The following is an 18,203-nucleotide window of genomic DNA, read 5'->3' as shown; positions in this document are numbered from 1 at the left end:
TAAGCAGAGACTTGTCCAGGCTGTCACCAGGAGTCAAAAACTAACCTCAAAGTGCTCACATGCAGTTCCCACACACATACAAAATGTGGCTAGGGTCTTCTGAAAAAAGAGTAGCAAGTTTTGATTAAAGATTTGTGTATTAATTAGACTAAAAGATTTAAAATAGATTATTACTCTGACAAAAACCTTAATAGTTACCTGAGCTGCTATGACAGTGTTATGTTTGCAAGTGGGACATTACCAAAGTCTTGGCTGTTAATTTTATAATGCAGAGAAAATCAATAGAGACAGCATTCATTATGTTAATAATTTTTCTTTCTTTCATTTTTTTAGGAACACAAATCAATGCTTGTTTGACTATTGGTGCTGGATTCATTCTGAGTTGATTGTGGATATCCATAACTGATGGAACCATGGAGAGTATTACAAAACTATTTGGTGACTTGTGTGAGGCTCACATAGTATCTGTGTCAACAAAGTTCCATTTGAACAAAAGAAAGAGCAGCAAAAAAATTTCAAGGAAAAGTCTCAAAAAGATTGTATATAATACTTTGTTTGCTAATCTTTTTCTGGATGAAACCCACAAAGTTCCTCAATCAAATTTTTCTAGACTCCCTGTGAAAAACAAAATATTAATGCTGTCTTTCAATTTGAGAGTTGCTGGACTGAGCTTAGAAGCAGACAGGCTGGAGCAACTTGTAGAGGAATTAGAAAAGTCTACTTGCTTACCATTTACTGAAATTACTTCTATTTTGGATTTTCTGGTACAGCTTGCAGGAACTGGGCCTCCTCATTGTTCACCCCTCAAAAAGGATTATTTCGTGAATAACAAATATGTAGGAAGAAACACTAAATATCAAGGTTATGATTATTATGATGTTAGCATATTTGAAGCAGACGTGCAGGCTTTTATTGCAAATGAAGAACTTCAATGTAATGATACAATTCAAAAGACCTTGCAAATTATGGAGGCAGCACCTGGTACAGGTCTTCCTATGGTGGAACTGTTTTCACAGAATTGTTCAATGGGGGACAGATATGAGAGAGAAACTCGGGTCTCGCTCTTTGGTGCTCTCATTCACAGTCGTACATATGATATGGACATCAAGCTGGATTTGCCACCAGTGCCTGACAATGCAGATCTGTCTGGACTTGCAATCAAGGTATAAGATTGTTTTGTCTATGCCAATATTGGTCTTAATGAACTCATTGATATTTATACTTCCTCTATAGAATACAGATGACATTGGTTAAGAAGCACCACTGTCTCCATTCACTCTACCTCTGCAATTCCACAATTATTAGCTCATTGGAAGGATAAACAAAGCAAAAATGTAGATTTTCATTTTCATGCATCCCTCTGATCTGATGCTGTATGTTTCCATCTTGAAGTATAATGTGATTCACATAAATATACTAAGAAAATCAGTATGTCTTGTCCCTATCTCAACATTACAAAATGTTTCTTGACCAGTAATATGCTTCTGACACGTCAACCAATATTTCACAACAACTTAGGGTTCTAAAATGTTTTATTGCTTTCATTTATTGATATTGTTTATTCCTGTTTGAATGGTATAGTGTAGCACTATTATCTCGTGAGATTTTCTATAGAAAGTTGGATACAAACTAAATCTAAGTATTAATTTTAATTTAAACAATTTGTTATAAGCTCTACTTTTATTAGAACAATCCCAGAGCACAATTGTTAAAAGTAATAATATAGGAACAGTAAAGGAGTATGTTTATATTTGCAGGTTCCCCAAAGTATTGATCCTTCTGAAGATGAAGGATTCCAGTCAGCATCCAATCTTACTCCAGACTCTCAATCAGAACCCAGTGTGACACCAGATCTTGATCTCTGGGAGGCAGCACTTACTTATGGACCTAGTAAACGACGGTGCTGGGAAAGAATTGGATTGTAAGTATTTTGCTTTATATTTTTAAAAAGTGCTTGTAATGAGCTATTTTGGGGCAGGAGGATGCTGTGATTAGTACAACAATGTTCCAAGTCTTTTCATTAGATTTCATACTACAGTTCAATTTCCAGAGTTACCTTGCTGACAACTAAAATCTATTTGTTTGCAATGAATGGAAAACTGGAGAATGGCAGTCTTTGGATCCAAAATATCACATTCATATCTAAGTTGTTCAGTTATGTTTCCTTCCTCTTTACATTTTTGATAGTGGCAAAACACAGGAAATGTGTGGAGTTGCACACCTAATAGTGTGGAGGCTGTAGTAGTAAAGGAAAACTGATAAACAATATGCATATTTGCATTCCTTTGGATGATACATAATTATTGATGAAAAGGAATGCATAGTAACAGGTTTCAGAATATAATGTACCCTGTTTTCCCCAAAATAAGACATCCCCTGATAATAAGCCCAATTGGGCTTTTGAGTGCATGGCAATAAGGCCAAGTGCTTATTTAATGCAACAGGTATTAAATAATATTTAATAAAAAGATCTTTACTCAAAAGGAATTGTGAGCTATAATGCTTAGATGCCAGTAAATTGGAAACAGCTTGTAATCTACATCTCTTTATAACATGGTGGATACTTATGCATGATTCATAGCTTAGCTATACTGAAGATCAAACAGAAAAGGAAAACCGTATATGTTATTCATGATTTTGTCAATAATCAGTAATTCAGACTTCTAGTTTTAACATTTTTGTGGTTTTTCCTGACAGTCCACCTGGGAAAAAAGAGGAGCCATATCTTTCAGAAGCTGGAAGAGAAGCCTTTGACAAATTTTGCAGACTTCGAGAACAAGAACTGCAACTTTTCAGCAGTACTAAATTTCAGTTACCACAGCGTGTATTAGTAAAAGAACCAGAAATTGTTAAAGATGTGTTAAATGTTCTTATTGGAGTTGTATCCACTTCTTTCTCATTTAATCAGGTATAACATTTTGATATAGTATATAATAGTTTTATTTTTAATAGAAAAAACTATATATGCATTTTTGCATTATATCATGCTGGACAAAGTAGCCTAAGAAAAGTATACATTTCTCAATTTTGCAAAATCTATCAATGGTATTGTTTAATGCAAGGGTGCCCAAACCATGGCCCACTACTGGGCTGGGTGCCATTTTGAACTCGGCTGTGGAAGCGGGCAAGTGAACGGGTGCGCATCCCCATTTGCACGAGTAGTAGGTGAGCGTGTGTGCTGTTCCTTACCGCTTGCCTGGAACCATCCCGTCTTCCCCCCCCCCCCCCCCCCCACCAGTCCACAAAGCTGGAAAGGTTGAGGAACTCTGGTTTAATGCCACTGATTTAGGAACAGCACCATACTGTGAGCAGAGAGACTGGTTCACAAAATGGACCTTATTTTCCCCTCTCTTTTGCAATACTTGTCCTCCCCCCCTCCCCAAATACTTCTAAGGTGACTCAAAAGAGTCCTCTATCCTGAAATAAACATTGATTGTTGCTGGTGAGGAGGTATAGTGGAAGGAGAATGGTTCTTCTCAAGCAAGATGTTTTCATAAATGGAAATGGACATTGGACTGCTCCTACATTTTGCATATTCTTGGAAGACATGATTATTAAAAAAAACTCACTAAGTAAAGGAATTGAATTATGTAAGTACCCAGTCTTATACTGTGGAAAAGAATACATTAGTTGCCGATTTTAAATGCCCACATTATTAAGTTAATTTGTTACTAGTTACTAATGTTTTACATTGTTCTACTTTTTAACTATTATAAGTAATTTCATAAACTGTCCAGATTCTTTTTGAATGGTTTAAAAATATATTATCAAATATTAATGGCCATAACTTTGATTTAATTTTAAGACATGAACTGTGTATTCAGTAAAATTAACTTTTTGTTGTTACAAAAGAATATTTGCCATATATTTACTGATTAATTATCAATACCCTAGGTCAGTGGTCCCAACCTTTGTGGCACCAAGGACCAATTTTGTGTAAGACAATTGTTTCACAGATCAGGGAGAGGAGGAGTGTGCAACCTAGATCCCTCAAATGTGCAGCTTGCAGTAGGGTTCTCGCTCCTATGAGAATCTAATGCCTGATGATCTGAGGTGGAGCAGCTACAAATACAGATGAAACTTCGCTCGCTTGCCTTCAGCTGTGTGGTTCCTGACGGGCCACGGCCTGGGACTGCTCCAGTTGTCCTATATAATCAAGTTCAGGCTATAATTTATTTATTATAAAGACATTTCATAGAAACGTATAGAAAAGAAATGTTCTAGTGCTCCTTTTAATCAGCAGTCTCCAACCTTTCCGGCTTGACAGACTGGCTGAGGCAGGACGTGAGGGGGATGGTTTCATGTGTGTGCACATCACTTTCACAAATGCAGCTTTGCGCATGTGCACATACATCCATCACTTCTGCGGCCCAGTTCCAAACAGGAACATGGGGCCGCCCAGTTCCAAACAGGGCGGCCCCCTGCCCTAGATAGTAAAACCTTCCTATTGAATTAAAATACAGATTTAAATTACTTAAAATGTATTTAATTTTACTGGAAGCTTATATATTCTTACAATGTCAAATTAGTATTTAGCATTGAGGTAATATTTTCTTAAAATTGTTAACAGTATTCAGTAGGTTTTTATTTTTAAAATTAATATAAAAATAGTACATTTAAGTATTCACAATTGGATTTATGAGGACGTGCATTTGTTTAGTAAATATATTCTATGCTGTGCATTTTAGTAATTTCCTGTTACTGTTTTCCCAACTTTATAGGCAGTTCAGATATTTGTGGTGAAACAAGGCATTTATGTATCTGGAACTTCACCTGAAAGTATGAACTGTCTACTGTCAGAAGTGGCTGAATATGGAACTTATTACACACGACTGAGCCGTTTTTCTGTTCAACCAGTCCTGGACTCCTCATACAAAAAAGGGCTTGTATTTCAGGTAATGAACTTGCAGTTTTTATTATTAATTTGGTTGAATGTAGTCTTCTCTTTACCTAATAGTAACGTCTGGTATATCCTCTGTTTTGGAATAAAAAATTGCCTTTTGTTCTTATGCTGTTCATTTAAATTCCAGTTGTACAAAACTCTTCTTCACAAAGTGTAGGGAGAATGAGGTGCTGAGAGCAAGCAAAACCTTGTCCATGCATAAACCTAACTGTTACATTTCACTTGGGATTCAACCTGGTTATGAGATTGAAGATGTGTTGGTCCTTCTTATAGATAACTTGCACCAGAACCTAGATTGTAGTCATGCAGCCCTCTTAGTCCTATTATATTTTTCATTATGTTCTAATACCATTGATCATAACATTCTTGTGGACACTTGTGATGTTACAGACAGAAGGTACTATTTTGTAGGTCTCCATTCTGAGCAGGTGATTCCAGTCAGTAGTTTTGACCAATCAAGCTCTTTGTCTCTCCAGGATGCATGCTACATGATTCCTTTCTCTCCCAATACTAGTGAGACACATCATTTGTTGATTCTGGGTGAAGTATAATTAATTTGCTGATGACATTCACTTATATAATACTGAGCCAGGTAGGGGGATGATGTAAATTTCTTTATAGAGTCTCTCGAGATCATAAGATAGTGGATGGGACAAAGCAAGCTTCTATTGTGTCCCAGAGGATAGTGCTGCTGTCTCTACAGAAACCATCAGATCTCTAACAAGGCCTAAGCTAGCTCTTCTTGGGGACTGGATTTGCACTTTCCTGAAGAAACAAGTTCATTATTTGGGACTTCTTCTGGATTCTTACCTTCCTGCTTGATAATCAGGCAGAGTACTTGGCTAGGAGAAGGCTTTGCCAAGCTTTGGTGTAACATTTAAGGTGCTTTTTGGATAGGAGGTACTGACAACAGTGCCTCATGCCTTCATTAACTTATTAACCTCATTAACAACGTCTCTGCATACAAAAACACATGCAGATTCATGTCTTAGACTTAGCCCAATATACCTAATAACTGAAACAAATATTCCTTACACTGTATATCTACACATAAAGACACGAAAAAGCCAAGGGAGCATCCATATATCTTTGTCTTATTCCCTGCTCAGCATTGTATCATTTGTTATGCATTCCATTTATTCTCACAAATGCCTTCTATGATATACTGTTCTTGATTTATTCAGCAACCAACATTCAGATTCGTATTTGTGCCAAAATTCTATAATGTAACCTAAGACTAATACCGGTCAATTTTGGCACATTTTGGTTGATATATCACAAGGAATACAAAAGCCCAGTTCCATTCCATACTGCTTATGCTATTTATACATTCAGGGGTCTCCAAGGCTAGAGTTTGCCTTAGAATTCAACATACTGTTGTCCACATCCCACAAAGTAGTAGGTATATGTAGTGTACAGAATATATTGTTGATTATATTAGGTAGAAATCTTTCTGTGCCCACTGCTATATATTTATAAGTGGATATAAATTAAACCAAGTTTTTAACTGGTTTTTGGTTTTGACTCGGCGTATTGTAGCCCTCATGGTTTATACTGTAAGAATTGACAGTAATGCAGTCGTGTCTCAATTATCAACTGATTAAGGAAGCCATAACTTAACATGATACACAAGTTCATTTGTTCATGCATAGAATGTGTGCCACTACTGAACAATGGTTTTATGTTTCAAAAGGTTGGTGACTAAGCTGTAGTGTGTGAAAAGACCCTTATCCACTGAAAAAGATTAACGTATCCTATCTCCATTTTCCAGTTTAGTAAACTATGAGATACATTGTATTTAATATTTTTAATTTTAAAAAAACCTTTCTTTTTCCTGTTGTTAGGCATTCACAAGTGGACTGAGGAAATACTTACAGTACTACCGAGCGTGTGTTTTGTCCACTCCCCCGACTTTAACTCTTCTAACAATCAGCTTTCTCTTCCGAAAACTAGGACGACAGCTAAGGTAACATTGTAGGATTAATGTAATAGGACAGAAATGGAAGATTGAACACTTTTCAACAGTGTCCCAAAGACAGTTGTGTGAAAGGTGCTGCCTTTATTTTAACACAGGGGTCCTGAACCCCACCTGGCTATGACCCACTACTGGGCTGGGAGACATTTAGAACCAGACTGTGGAAGCAGAATGCACACATCCCCATTTGTACAAGCAGCGGGCGAGCACGTGTGCGCATGCTCCATTCATGCAAGCGCTGCTCATGCATAACCATCCGCTCTGCCCTCCCCCCGTTGGTTCACAAAACCATAAACACTTACTGTAATTTAGTTGTAGCTGCTAAAATAAGTTCCTGAATTAAACATATAATTTTTATGACTAAGAAGATGTTGTTATGACCCAGGAGATCAAGGCAAGGCAGGCTTTAGAGAGTCTTTTTATTGTCCGCAAGACATGTTCAACAAATGGCCCTCCAATGGCCAGTAAGGCTCCACCCCTGAAGGCAGCCACCGTCAGTCCCCCAAACAGCAGCCCATATATTACCAGGAAAGTCCAGTCATAAAACAAGTGGCAATCCCCAGGGCAAGACAAGGTGCACAACAAAGGCAGTTCTGAAGGTAAAACAAAGCAGCCCACAAGACTAAGGCAAGACAAAGAGCAGTCCTCAAAGCAAAAGTGAAAAGCGGTCCTTGAAGCAAGGCATGAGTCAAAGCCACGGGACTATAATCCAAAACAAACAATTGTTCCTGGCAAAGACTAACTCCCCACAGCTTCTCCTTAATTCATTCCTCTCCATATGTTCTTTATGAGGAGGGGTGGGGTGACCACTTCCTGCGTAGCCTTGCAGCTCTTCTCTGGACTTGCCTGCACTCCACTCTCCTTGCCCTTGGATTGAGTGGAGAGGCAGCTGTTCCTCATCAGAAGAGATCTGCCTATCAGCCCCACTGCCTATCAGCAGCCAATCCTCCCCTGTGTCTGTGAAGGCAGGCAGTTCTCCGTCTGGTCAGGCACCTCCCCCAGTGCCTGAGGGGCCTCGGACAGCTTTGTCCTCAGTGCTTGGCCTCTCCAAACATGCCAAGGGAGACAGGCCATCCCTCTTGGATGGTCCCGGTTCCAACTCCTCCAAACCGGGTTCCGATGCAGCCATGACAGATGCCCTTAAGGCTAGAAGAGCATTAGGGAATAAAAAATGTAGTCCTGACCCCTCATTTCTAATATAGCTCTATAAAAAAGCTGCTGCCTCAGTGTGGTGCACATACATTTATTTATGTAAGTAATGTCACATTGGTTAGACACATCAGTGTTGTTTTCATGGGACCAAGTAGAAATGGTTGGCTGGTGGTTTGTTCAGAGATCTTTTTTCGAAGTCCCAGACTAGCTTAGAACCACAGGATTCCTTGTGAACTCCCACCCAAGAATTAATGAAATCTGGCTCTGCTTAGCTTTTCAGGTTCAAACCTAGGTTAGGCAAGATAATCTGGCACACCTACTTATTACTAATGGACTATTCAAAGAATTGAAAAATATTTTATTATACAGTAGTACAGTATATTAGTTAGATCAATGTAACATAATTAACATACTTAGGTATTTGCTATGAATTGTTTTAATTGATTGTGATATTTTGAAATGTATGGTATATTAAAATATTTAATTATATAAATTAAAATGTTAATTTAAATTGGATTTAATCCAAGACCTATAATAAAATATATTTATGTTATCTTTTCCTGAAAGTTTACACTTAACATATATTGTTTGAGAATCCTGGGTTAGAAGGCAAGATATCTCATCATTTGTTTGCCTTAATAACTCCATAAAAACTCCATTAAGGATGCAAGGTTCTAATCATCATCTTCTGAGCCAAACATCAGGGTATAGCTCAGAGCTTATCTTGTCTGTCCACTACCTTGGACAGTTTTAATACTCTGCAAGTGATTGTGCAAGTGTAACTGTTTTGTCTTTGCGTTAAGGTATTTGGCTGAACTCTGTGGCATAGGAACGACTGCTGTGGGAGCTGGTGGAGGCACCAGTGCTTCCTTTCCAACTGTGAGTACATGGGTTTGTTTCTGTCACAGCAAAAAAACATTGTATATTTTTATTTATGGCTTGGTTGTAATAAATAGTTGGTCTCAACATGTTTAGAGGCCATGCATTTTAAATGGTTTGATAGGATTTCTATACTATTCAACTTGTAAAATTTGTACTCATCAATATTTGAAATAATATAACTGAGCAAAAAATATTGTGTACTTCCCCACCTGTTGAGAGCCTGAATATGTAACTACTAAAACAGGCTCACTTGAGCAAAGAAACAGCTGTCAACATTAGCTTTATCCAGTTGATTTCTTGGATAGAGCCAGGCAAATGAGTCTGAACTGAAAAAAATGTGAATATTATGCTTTTTTACACAAACTGGCTTGTATGTATTTCAGGGAGTTAAACTTCTTTCATATCTCTACCAAGAGACTCTTAATAACTGCAGCAGTGAACATTATCCAGTTCTCCTGTCCCTACTGAAAACAAGCTGTGAACCGTACACAAGGTAGGAGCCATGCATTGTCACAGTGATCTGGCAAAATGATGTAATAGATTTCTTAGAACACACAGATTTTCCCGGTTACTGTAACTGAATCCTTTTAGTAATCCGATGTGATATCATATTAATCTTACATACAACAGCCATCCTAGAATATCTTTTTTTAAAAGGACGTCCAATGTTTTCTGCTTTAGATTTATCCACGACTGGGTGTATAGTGGTGTATTCAGAGATGTGTATGGTGAATTCATGATTCAGGTGAATGAAGATTATCTTGGCTTTAGAGGTAAGCTTTCTTTGAAATATTATTTGTTAGATTTATAATCCACGTTTTGTTCAGGAACTCAGGGCAACACAAATAAGGCTCCCTCCACTCATTTTTCTCCAACACAACAGTTATTTCTATAAGATATGTTGGACTGAGAAATGGAATCTAATGAGTGAAAAATATTTGCAACACAAATGCCATTCAAAGGAAGCTGCCTGGCTTGTGAAGAACAAATGGGTAGTATTTGGGTTCTTACTGCATTTTATTCCTTTAAAACCATGCCAAAACGATATAATTCAGAACTCTTTTTGATATGTTGTACTTCTTTATACTTAGACAAGCATTACTGGACCCATGGATATGTTTTGATTTCTAAAGAAGTAGAAGATTGTGTTCCTGTATTCTTGAAACATATTGCTAATGATGTATATATTTGTGGGAAAACTATAAACTTACTGAAGCTGTGTTGTCCCAGGGTAAGTATTAGAAGTTAATTTATTATTTTCTTTAGTATATTTGAAACACTAATTCTAAGGCTATTGATATAATTTTAGAGCTGTGTATACTCGCAGTCGTTACCATCAAGTATGATATTCATTCTTTGAATCCATAGGCAAGAGGCATTGTTTTTCTGCAATATTGAAATTGTCTAAGAGACTTGCTAAATTAGAAACTTTTCTTCTCTTTTCCAAAGTATATTAGCTGGAACCTAGCAATCATTAGGAGATTTCTGTTAATAATTTTCTTTCTTTTGTACTCAAAGGATAGAGATTTTAGGGAATGCTTTTGATAAAACCATAGATTTCTAGAGTGAATAGGGCCATTCTGTCCATATAATGCCAACTCCTACTCAGGGCAGGATTGGAAATTATAGCCCTTTCAAACAGATGATAATCAAATTTCTACCCAAACAAATTCAGCGAAGGGGAGTCAACCACCTTTCACTGATTTTATTGCTGGATTGTTCTTTCTGCTAAGATTTTTCCCTCCTTAGGTTTATTTGAAATCTTCTAATTTTAATCTTTTGTTCTACAGCTTGTCCTCTTTTTTCATCCTGATTTTCTTTGAAAATTTCCTTCCAGTATTTGAGAAATACTGTCATGCCTCCTCACTTCATATTTTATCACTGCTAACATGTCCAGATCCCTTAGTCTCTCTTAAGGCTTATTTTTGAACCTGCTAATCATCTTTGTAGCTGTTTTCTGAATCTGTTCCAAGTTTTCAGACTTTGGTGAAATAGTGCCCAGAACTGGATCTAGGGCAGAAAGTACATCTGACTAAAGCAAAATATACTAATGATAATTTACTGTTATTTAAAAATTAGACATCTGTTGATACAACCTAAAACTGCCTTTGCAGCCCTATCTCAATGCTGATTTAATTACAATCACCTACTCTTTTTTTTAAAAAAATCATAGTTTGTTTTGTCTATTAAATGTTATTTTCAACCCATTTTTGTATTTTTAGCATTCTTTATTAACCTAAACTCTTTCTGTCCATATGTTTTTCTCTACAATTCTGTGCCCCTACCTTTGCTCTGACCTTCTTTCCATTACCTGTATATTGTCTTATTTGGGTATAGTACTATTGGCTTCTTCTGCTATCCTTCACTATTCCTCTTCACCTGAATTGCTTGCAGGTGTGCTTGTAATATATTTAGGAAACCATTCTCTTCTTGAGCCCTTTCTGATTAGTTTCTCTTGCCATCGAAGCCTACCAGTCATTCTTTGAGTTTATCAAAAGCTTGTTTTTAGAAGTCCATAATAAATGCTTGAGTGTATACCGTTTTAGTTTTTCTGAAAATCAAGAATTTCCAAAATTAGGTGATCATTTTCTTCCATGTTCCTTTCACTACTTCAACTAATTTCCCATATTGAGTAACATCAAGTCATGGACAGCTGATTTTCTTATACCTTCTTTCAAGCTTTTGAAGGAAAAATGCAAGCAATACAAATCAGGAATTTCTGGAAGGAACATATTGGCAGAGTTTGTCTGCTAATAGATATTGAAATAAGTCTTCTATGAATAGAGTTTTATCCCTTATTAAGATACATGCTTTCTTTGGGAAAGTATGGTACTATCCACATCTTTTCCTTGCTTCCTGTAGTCTCCAAGCAGGGTTAATATTTACAAATTCCTCTTCCCTGCTTTGTATTGCTTCTGTTTCCTTTTGAATAAATAGTATAATTCGCAAATAGTATAATTCGCTTGCTGTGTTGTAGTCATAGTCATTTCACTCAGCCTCTGTTGTACCTTCTATATTCTGTATTGAGAACTCAAGCTCATGTTTATTTCCATACTCCAAACATTAGTACTAACATTGAAGGGCATGAACGTTATGAACTAAAGTTATTTCTCAGTTTTCTTTGAGTGGCTTAAGAAGCACAATTTCTACATTACACAAATCTCTTTCTGTGGTCCTTCAGCATTTTTATTTCCGTTTTGTAGTGGATTTGGTTTCAAGCCTTTTGAACCTTGCCACGCTTTGTCCAATTTTTTTTTTAAACTAATCCTTGTTAGGTGCCAACAATCCATCATCTAGATAACTCAGATTGCGGTCCCAGAAAGCAGATTTCTCCCATTCACCCCAGTTTATTTATTTATACCACTTTTATTTGCATGACCAATCATGTTCAACATAGGTGGAGGTTCTGGCTGTTTTTTTACAGTATTATTTATTCCCATATGTATCAGAAGGAGGTTATAAATGGCATTGGATTTGATAAGTCTTGTAAGTTGTTCTGTCCTATCCTTTTATCTTTACTGCTGATGGCAGGAACCTCAGGCTGTTATAGTAAGGAATTGCCAGCTTGCATGGCTATTCTTTTTGTCTTCTTACAAGGTCCAGTTGCATCCTCCAAGCTAGGGAACTTTAAGACTTGTGGACTTCAACTCCCAGAATTCCTGGCTGATGAATTCTGGGAGTTGAAGTCCACAAGTCTTAAAGTTGCAAAGTTTGGAGATCCCTGCTCTATGTGTTTTAGGGATTTCACGTCCTATCTCCTTTTGTGCCATGATTTCCATGAAATTCTAGAGTTCATTTTATTTGCAGGTTGTGGTTAGAATATCTTCTACATTGCTTGCTTTAGATTATTTCTTTATCTTCTTCGTAGTAGAAACACTTGCTAAAAGTATACGGTTACAGGAGGAATAAAGGCCAGCAGATTCAGAAAGTATAGGATTGTGGCCTTTAAACAATGTATGTAACTAGTGAAAAATAAAAGGTGTATAATTTAAAAGCAAAGTTGGTTTTAATCTTTCAATCTTTGCAGCACTACATATGCTGGTCTGATATTCCTGTTCCTCGGATTTCAGTAACCTTCTCCCTGGATGAGTTAAAAGAGATTGAGAAAGATTGTGCAGTCTATGTAGGTCGAATGGAAAGAATTGCTCGCTATAGTACCATTAGCAAGGAAGAAAAGGTAAATATATTTAACAGAGTAATTTCAGAATGGAAATGATTCCATTCCATTGTCCATGATCTAGACAAGATTTTGATTTCTGAGTGGTAATATTTTGAATTTCAAATTTACGTAATTACATACATTTATGTAATGTATGTCTCCTTTTATGATATAACATTTGAAAATTACAGTAAATCATGTGGATTTTCTTCTAGATTTTGCGCATGGAAATTGAGAAACAGGAGTTAATTGCTCATGCTCGAGAAACGGCTAGCAAAGCTCTCAAAGCCATTACTGGTAATTTTCACTTGTCTTTGCAATCTAGTTGAGTTTCTTCTATGTTTTTTTCTTATAAAAATATGCATTTTAACTTTATTTTTAGATCAACAGATATCAGAAAAAATGGCACTGGATGTAAAAAAATGTGAACAATTTCAGAAGTTGAAAGAACAATTTATAAAAGATCAAGAGGTATGTTTTTATTCATCTGAAATGTACATTTTCACTAGCAGCTGTGTGTGTGTGTGTGTGTGTGTGTGTGTGTGTGTGTGTGTGTGTATGGATGGATAGATGGATGGATGGATGGATATTGAATTTGCCTGAAAAAATATACAGCTCAGTTTAAGGTCTTGGAAAATTATTCTGAAAATCTTTCTGAATATTTTGGTAGCGTCGACGTACTCTGAAACAGGAAGAAATTGATGACGATTTTAGTTATGCTCGGGAACTCAGAGAGAGGGAGAAGAGACTGAAAGCTTTAGAAGAAGATTTAGAGAAAAGGGCAAGGTAAGCAAATCATAGTATTTCATGTTCAGATTTTTCAGTGATCAAGAGCAGGTTTAGTTTAGCATTGACAAGAATGTTTATTTTTTATGCTAATACTAAAAATCTCTTAAATCATGAATGCGTAGCTTAAAAAGAGATGGTTTGAAATATTGAAAATCAAATGCAGCACCTCTCTGCAGCTCATTAAATGGAAAAAGAAGCAGTTGCTTTCATGAGTTGGTAGAGAGAAGCTGCATTCCTGTTCCAACCTGTTCTGAAACACCTTGCCCAAACACATCTGAAGCCTTGCATGGTCCTAGTGTGCCATATTTTTGTCTGTGGAGTTGTCAAACATAGTGATGAATTCAGCCAATCTAATGGATCATGCACCACTAATCAGAGTAAACAATTAAAAGAACACAATATACTTACCACAAGCTGACACAAAAGTACCAACTGAAGTGTATTTTTACTTACAGTACCGAACTATGATAGAACAATATTAATCTTGCCATCTGATTGTGTAGGAAAGAGTATTGTGCTTTCTGAAGACACAGCAACACGTGGCATTTGTGTTTTTTATTCTGTAAATTCGCATATAGTTAGGGTAGATTTTTTGGGTAATTATTTTGTAAGCTTTGAACACTATAATTACATTACAGGTAATTTCATTAAATTGAAGTCCATGAGTGTCTATCTTGCTCATTGATTTTGACTGTTTGGGCTGAATTTATTTTGGAAGTAATGCAATTTGTATTAATCAACTTTGCTAGTTTTGCTCTGCTTTAATAGTATCTTTGATCTAAGGTACAAGTGGTATTTTTTTCTTTCCATTTAGACAAGAGTTAATTGACCATTATACTAAGCTGTCTGAAGATGCAGCTCGTAGAGAAAAAAAAGCTTTATGGAGAATTCAGAGGCATAAACTGGAAGCAGCCCGTCTCAATTTTCTGTCAAAAGATCAAAAACATATTGAGGTACTGATACTTTTCTTTCTTTTTTAAAAAATCACATTGGACCTATTATTACAAACATTAATATTTCTATTTTATGTTTAGGACATGCTTGAAAAACTCCCTGGTGGAAAGTACAGGAAAAAAATAAATATAATTCCAGAAGACCAAAGTCAACAGGTTATGCTGCCTGTAGGCCAAGGGAGAGATGCTGATCTTCAGGTTTGTATTTCTTCTTACATATATGGCTTGGGGCCAGAGTTTAAAAATTAGTAAAATGTCTAGTAAAAAGAGACATTTTATCACAGACTGGTATTTGACATAGCCATTTTTACAACTATAAAAAGTATCATTTAGCTCTGTGTTATTAAAAAGCCATAACTTTTCCTGTTCAAAAGTATAAAAATTGGATAAAGTTTCAATATTATAAAGTTAAGATTAGTTTGGTACAGTAAACATAATGCTTTCAGGGTGTACTTTATTATACCGGTACATATTGCAATGTACCCCTTTCAATGCTTTGCTCCACCTCTAATGAGTAATAGCATGTAATAGTATATCATGTATATCTACACCATTTCCTGGAATTCAAGAAAGTCATTTTTATATTTTTTTTTAGCATCTTGGCCAATAACAACTGATGCAGTTTAAAAATAAATATAGGGAATTATCTTACTTCAGATCATTTCTCCTTTTAGCCATGTTTATTCTATTCAGATTTGAAGTAGCTGTCCTGATCGTTGTTTTAAGTTGCAGTCCCATGCACTGGGACTTTCTTCATACATGTAGCCTACCATTGGTTTAAAGATGGATATGGTTGATTGGTTTAAAGATTTGTTTAAAGATGAATATTTGGTTTATGAATATGCCCTTTGATTAGTGCTTATATGTTTGTGGTAACCTAGATGATTTCCATGGCGTATGAAACACTGTTGAGCCCTTTGAGATATTTAGTGAAGACAATAAGATGAGCTACTAAATACCGGTACAATTGTAAAATAAAATTGTATATTACAGTAAGTAATTTCAGAAACTTCAAGTGAAAGAAAATAATTGAATATAAGTCAGTTATCTAATTGAATTACATATATATTGTTGTAATTATTTTCAATTTTTGCACCCAAGGTAACTTCTTTAGAGTCTGACCATCAAAAGATTATGGACATGGGGAGAGATACAAAATCTGAACTAACAAATTACATTTCAAATGATCAGTCATTGGAATTAAAACAGCCCCTAAATGTGCAGCCTACGGACTGCTCTGAATCAGAAGAAGCAGAAGTTGCTTCTCAAAGTGCCTGTAGTGATCAGATGGCAACACTTTCAAAGGGTATGTCTGAGCTTGGTCTGAATTTTGAAGATTTTTTGCCAAAACCTCAGGAAGAAATACTCCAAACAACGCAACAGACAAACCTGTTGGATGAAGCTTTGGAAAGTATCAATTCAGATCTTTCCTTAAGTGATCAAAGAAAGGAAAGTAATTCTCTGCCAAAAGAGGCTATAGAAGGAGAAACAGTCTTCCATGCTTCTCTGGAAAATGAATATGACTTTAACACTGTTCTCAGGCCTTCGGTTTCACAAAGCCACATTCAGGTTGGTGAAAATGTGTTCAATGTTGAAAGCAGGAGACCTCGGTGGAACATTCATGGCCACATATCTGATGCGAGTATTAAAATAGGAGGCTACATTCCTCATACTGAACTCTCCCAACCACATTTAAATCCACATGGTCATTCCTCAGATGCACACATCAAGGTTGGAGAATATGCTTCTGAAGTACGGCCTCACCGGCCTCGCTGGAACATCCATGGGCATGTTTCCATAGCTCATATTCCTGTTGGAGAATATGCCTCTGAGGTAGAGCTCTCGAGACCTAGGTGGAATATTCATGGTCATGCTTCAGATGCTAATATAAAGATCGGTGAATATGTGCCAAAGGTAGAAGCCACAAGAACTCGATGGAATATTCAGGGGGACATTTTGGATACCAATATCTGTACTGGGGAAAATGTTTCCGAAAGTCTATCTTCTCGACCTCGGTGGAATGTCCATGGCCATGCCTCTGAGTCACATTTTAAAGTTGGAGAGCTGGTTTCGGATTCTGAGAGTTCAAAGCCTCGATGGAGTGCCTTCGGTCATGCATCCCAGTCCAGTATTCAACTGGGGGAATGGACTCCTTCAACTGACAGTGATCCATTACCTCATCTTAAAGCAGGTTTTGGTCCTGCATCAAGTTGTACAGTACAGATGTCTCTATATAATGGAGGATTCTCTGATGGGAAAGGAGAAAAACAAGAAACAAGACCACCTGACCTTGGATTGGCTAACTTGGATAAAACGCAAGAAGAAAGCTTTGGGGAAGAAGAACAAGGTGAGTGACATATCCCAATATATAATGATAGAGCTACTAAAGAAATCTGTTGAATTCAGAGAAGTCAAATAGCTGAGTGGAAAACATCTGAGTTTCCTAAGCACAACCCTTATCCCAGTTGTTGCTCTTTAATATGGTGGGTTACAATCCCCAATACTTTTCGTAATTAAAGGGAGCAGTCAGGAGGTCATGTTTGGGGAAGTTATGTAGCAAAAAATAAAGATTTGTCAGGTACATTAAAATAATTAAAACTGAAATTAATACGTAAACAAATCTTAAGAATGCCCCCCTTATATAAAAATAAATGGAAAATGAATGGCATTTAATAGCTGAAAGCTGTTTATGCAACAAAAACAAGAGGTTACAGGTTATAAAACAACTTTAAAAATGTTAAAATATTAAAATCCAAATTACAAAATTATTATTAAGAACTTTACTAAAACTGAACTAAGAGATATGGCTCCAAAAATATATTACCCTGATGTTTCTTCTCGGTCAGTAAAGTTATATACAGAATGCCTAAATTATAAAATATTTATATGAAATATAAAAACTGAATACAAAAAGGATATTCAATTTATGTATATGAATTTTATGTATTTCTTCTGTTCCCCCACATAATATTTCTTTTTTCATATAGTGGTCATCCAAGATGATATTGAAGATCTTCAGCCTTTCCTGGTGAGAAGAATCACTTTATGAATAATATCTTTTTGTACCATTTCAAAATGCAAAGGGACTGTTGACTTTCCAATCACCATTTTGACAGAGGCTTTTGAGGCTAAGCCAGCAAGGAAAAAATTATAGAGGAGTAGTATTTTGATATTGCTGCTTTGGCTATTGCTGCTTAGCATGTTTTGCTTCACTGAGCTGATTTTGCTTAGCAATGCCAGCATCAATGTGTAGCTATGGAGTCTGTTGTCTCCATAAGGAGCAGTTGACCAACAGAAAGGAACAGAGGTTTATATTATTATCTTCCACTGTTTCTTTTAACATTAAAATGGGATTCCCTTCTTCTCCAACTAGCTAGCTAGGGAGTTAGC

The 18,203-nt window shown here is 36.3% G+C and overlaps 1 protein-coding gene across 1 annotated transcript in view; it reads left to right on the top strand.

Annotated features, from left to right (window-relative positions):
- Positions 1–413: 413 nt before the first annotated feature.
- The window catches only part of TUBGCP6 (tubulin gamma complex component 6), a 27,839-nt gene continuing 10,049 nt past the window's right edge, over positions 414–18,203 (top strand). The window contains exons 1-17 of the mRNA XM_070947948.1: positions 414–1,163; positions 1,758–1,921; positions 2,698–2,908; positions 4,722–4,895; positions 6,748–6,869; positions 8,834–8,909; positions 9,296–9,405; positions 9,594–9,685; positions 10,004–10,143; positions 12,940–13,089; positions 13,287–13,368; positions 13,454–13,542; positions 13,742–13,857; positions 14,675–14,813; positions 14,895–15,011; positions 15,915–17,160; positions 17,801–17,841. Of these exons, the coding sequence (XP_070804049.1) occupies positions 414–1,163; positions 1,758–1,921; positions 2,698–2,908; positions 4,722–4,895; positions 6,748–6,869; positions 8,834–8,909; positions 9,296–9,405; positions 9,594–9,685; positions 10,004–10,143; positions 12,940–13,089; positions 13,287–13,368; positions 13,454–13,542; positions 13,742–13,857; positions 14,675–14,813; positions 14,895–15,011; positions 15,915–17,160; positions 17,801–17,841 (3,819 nt within the window). The remainder of the gene's footprint in view (positions 1,164–1,757; positions 1,922–2,697; positions 2,909–4,721; positions 4,896–6,747; positions 6,870–8,833; positions 8,910–9,295; positions 9,406–9,593; positions 9,686–10,003; positions 10,144–12,939; positions 13,090–13,286; positions 13,369–13,453; positions 13,543–13,741; positions 13,858–14,674; positions 14,814–14,894; positions 15,012–15,914; positions 17,161–17,800; positions 17,842–18,203) is intronic.

This window comes from Pituophis catenifer, unplaced genomic scaffold (assembly GCF_029215685.1).
Source record: "Pituophis catenifer annectens isolate HBS135680 unplaced genomic scaffold, rPitCat1.0.hap2 SCAF_7, whole genome shotgun sequence".
NCBI classification, from domain to species: Eukaryota; Metazoa; Chordata; class Lepidosauria; order Squamata; family Colubridae; genus Pituophis; species Pituophis catenifer.
This window is presented reverse-complemented; position numbering and strand designations above follow the sequence as displayed.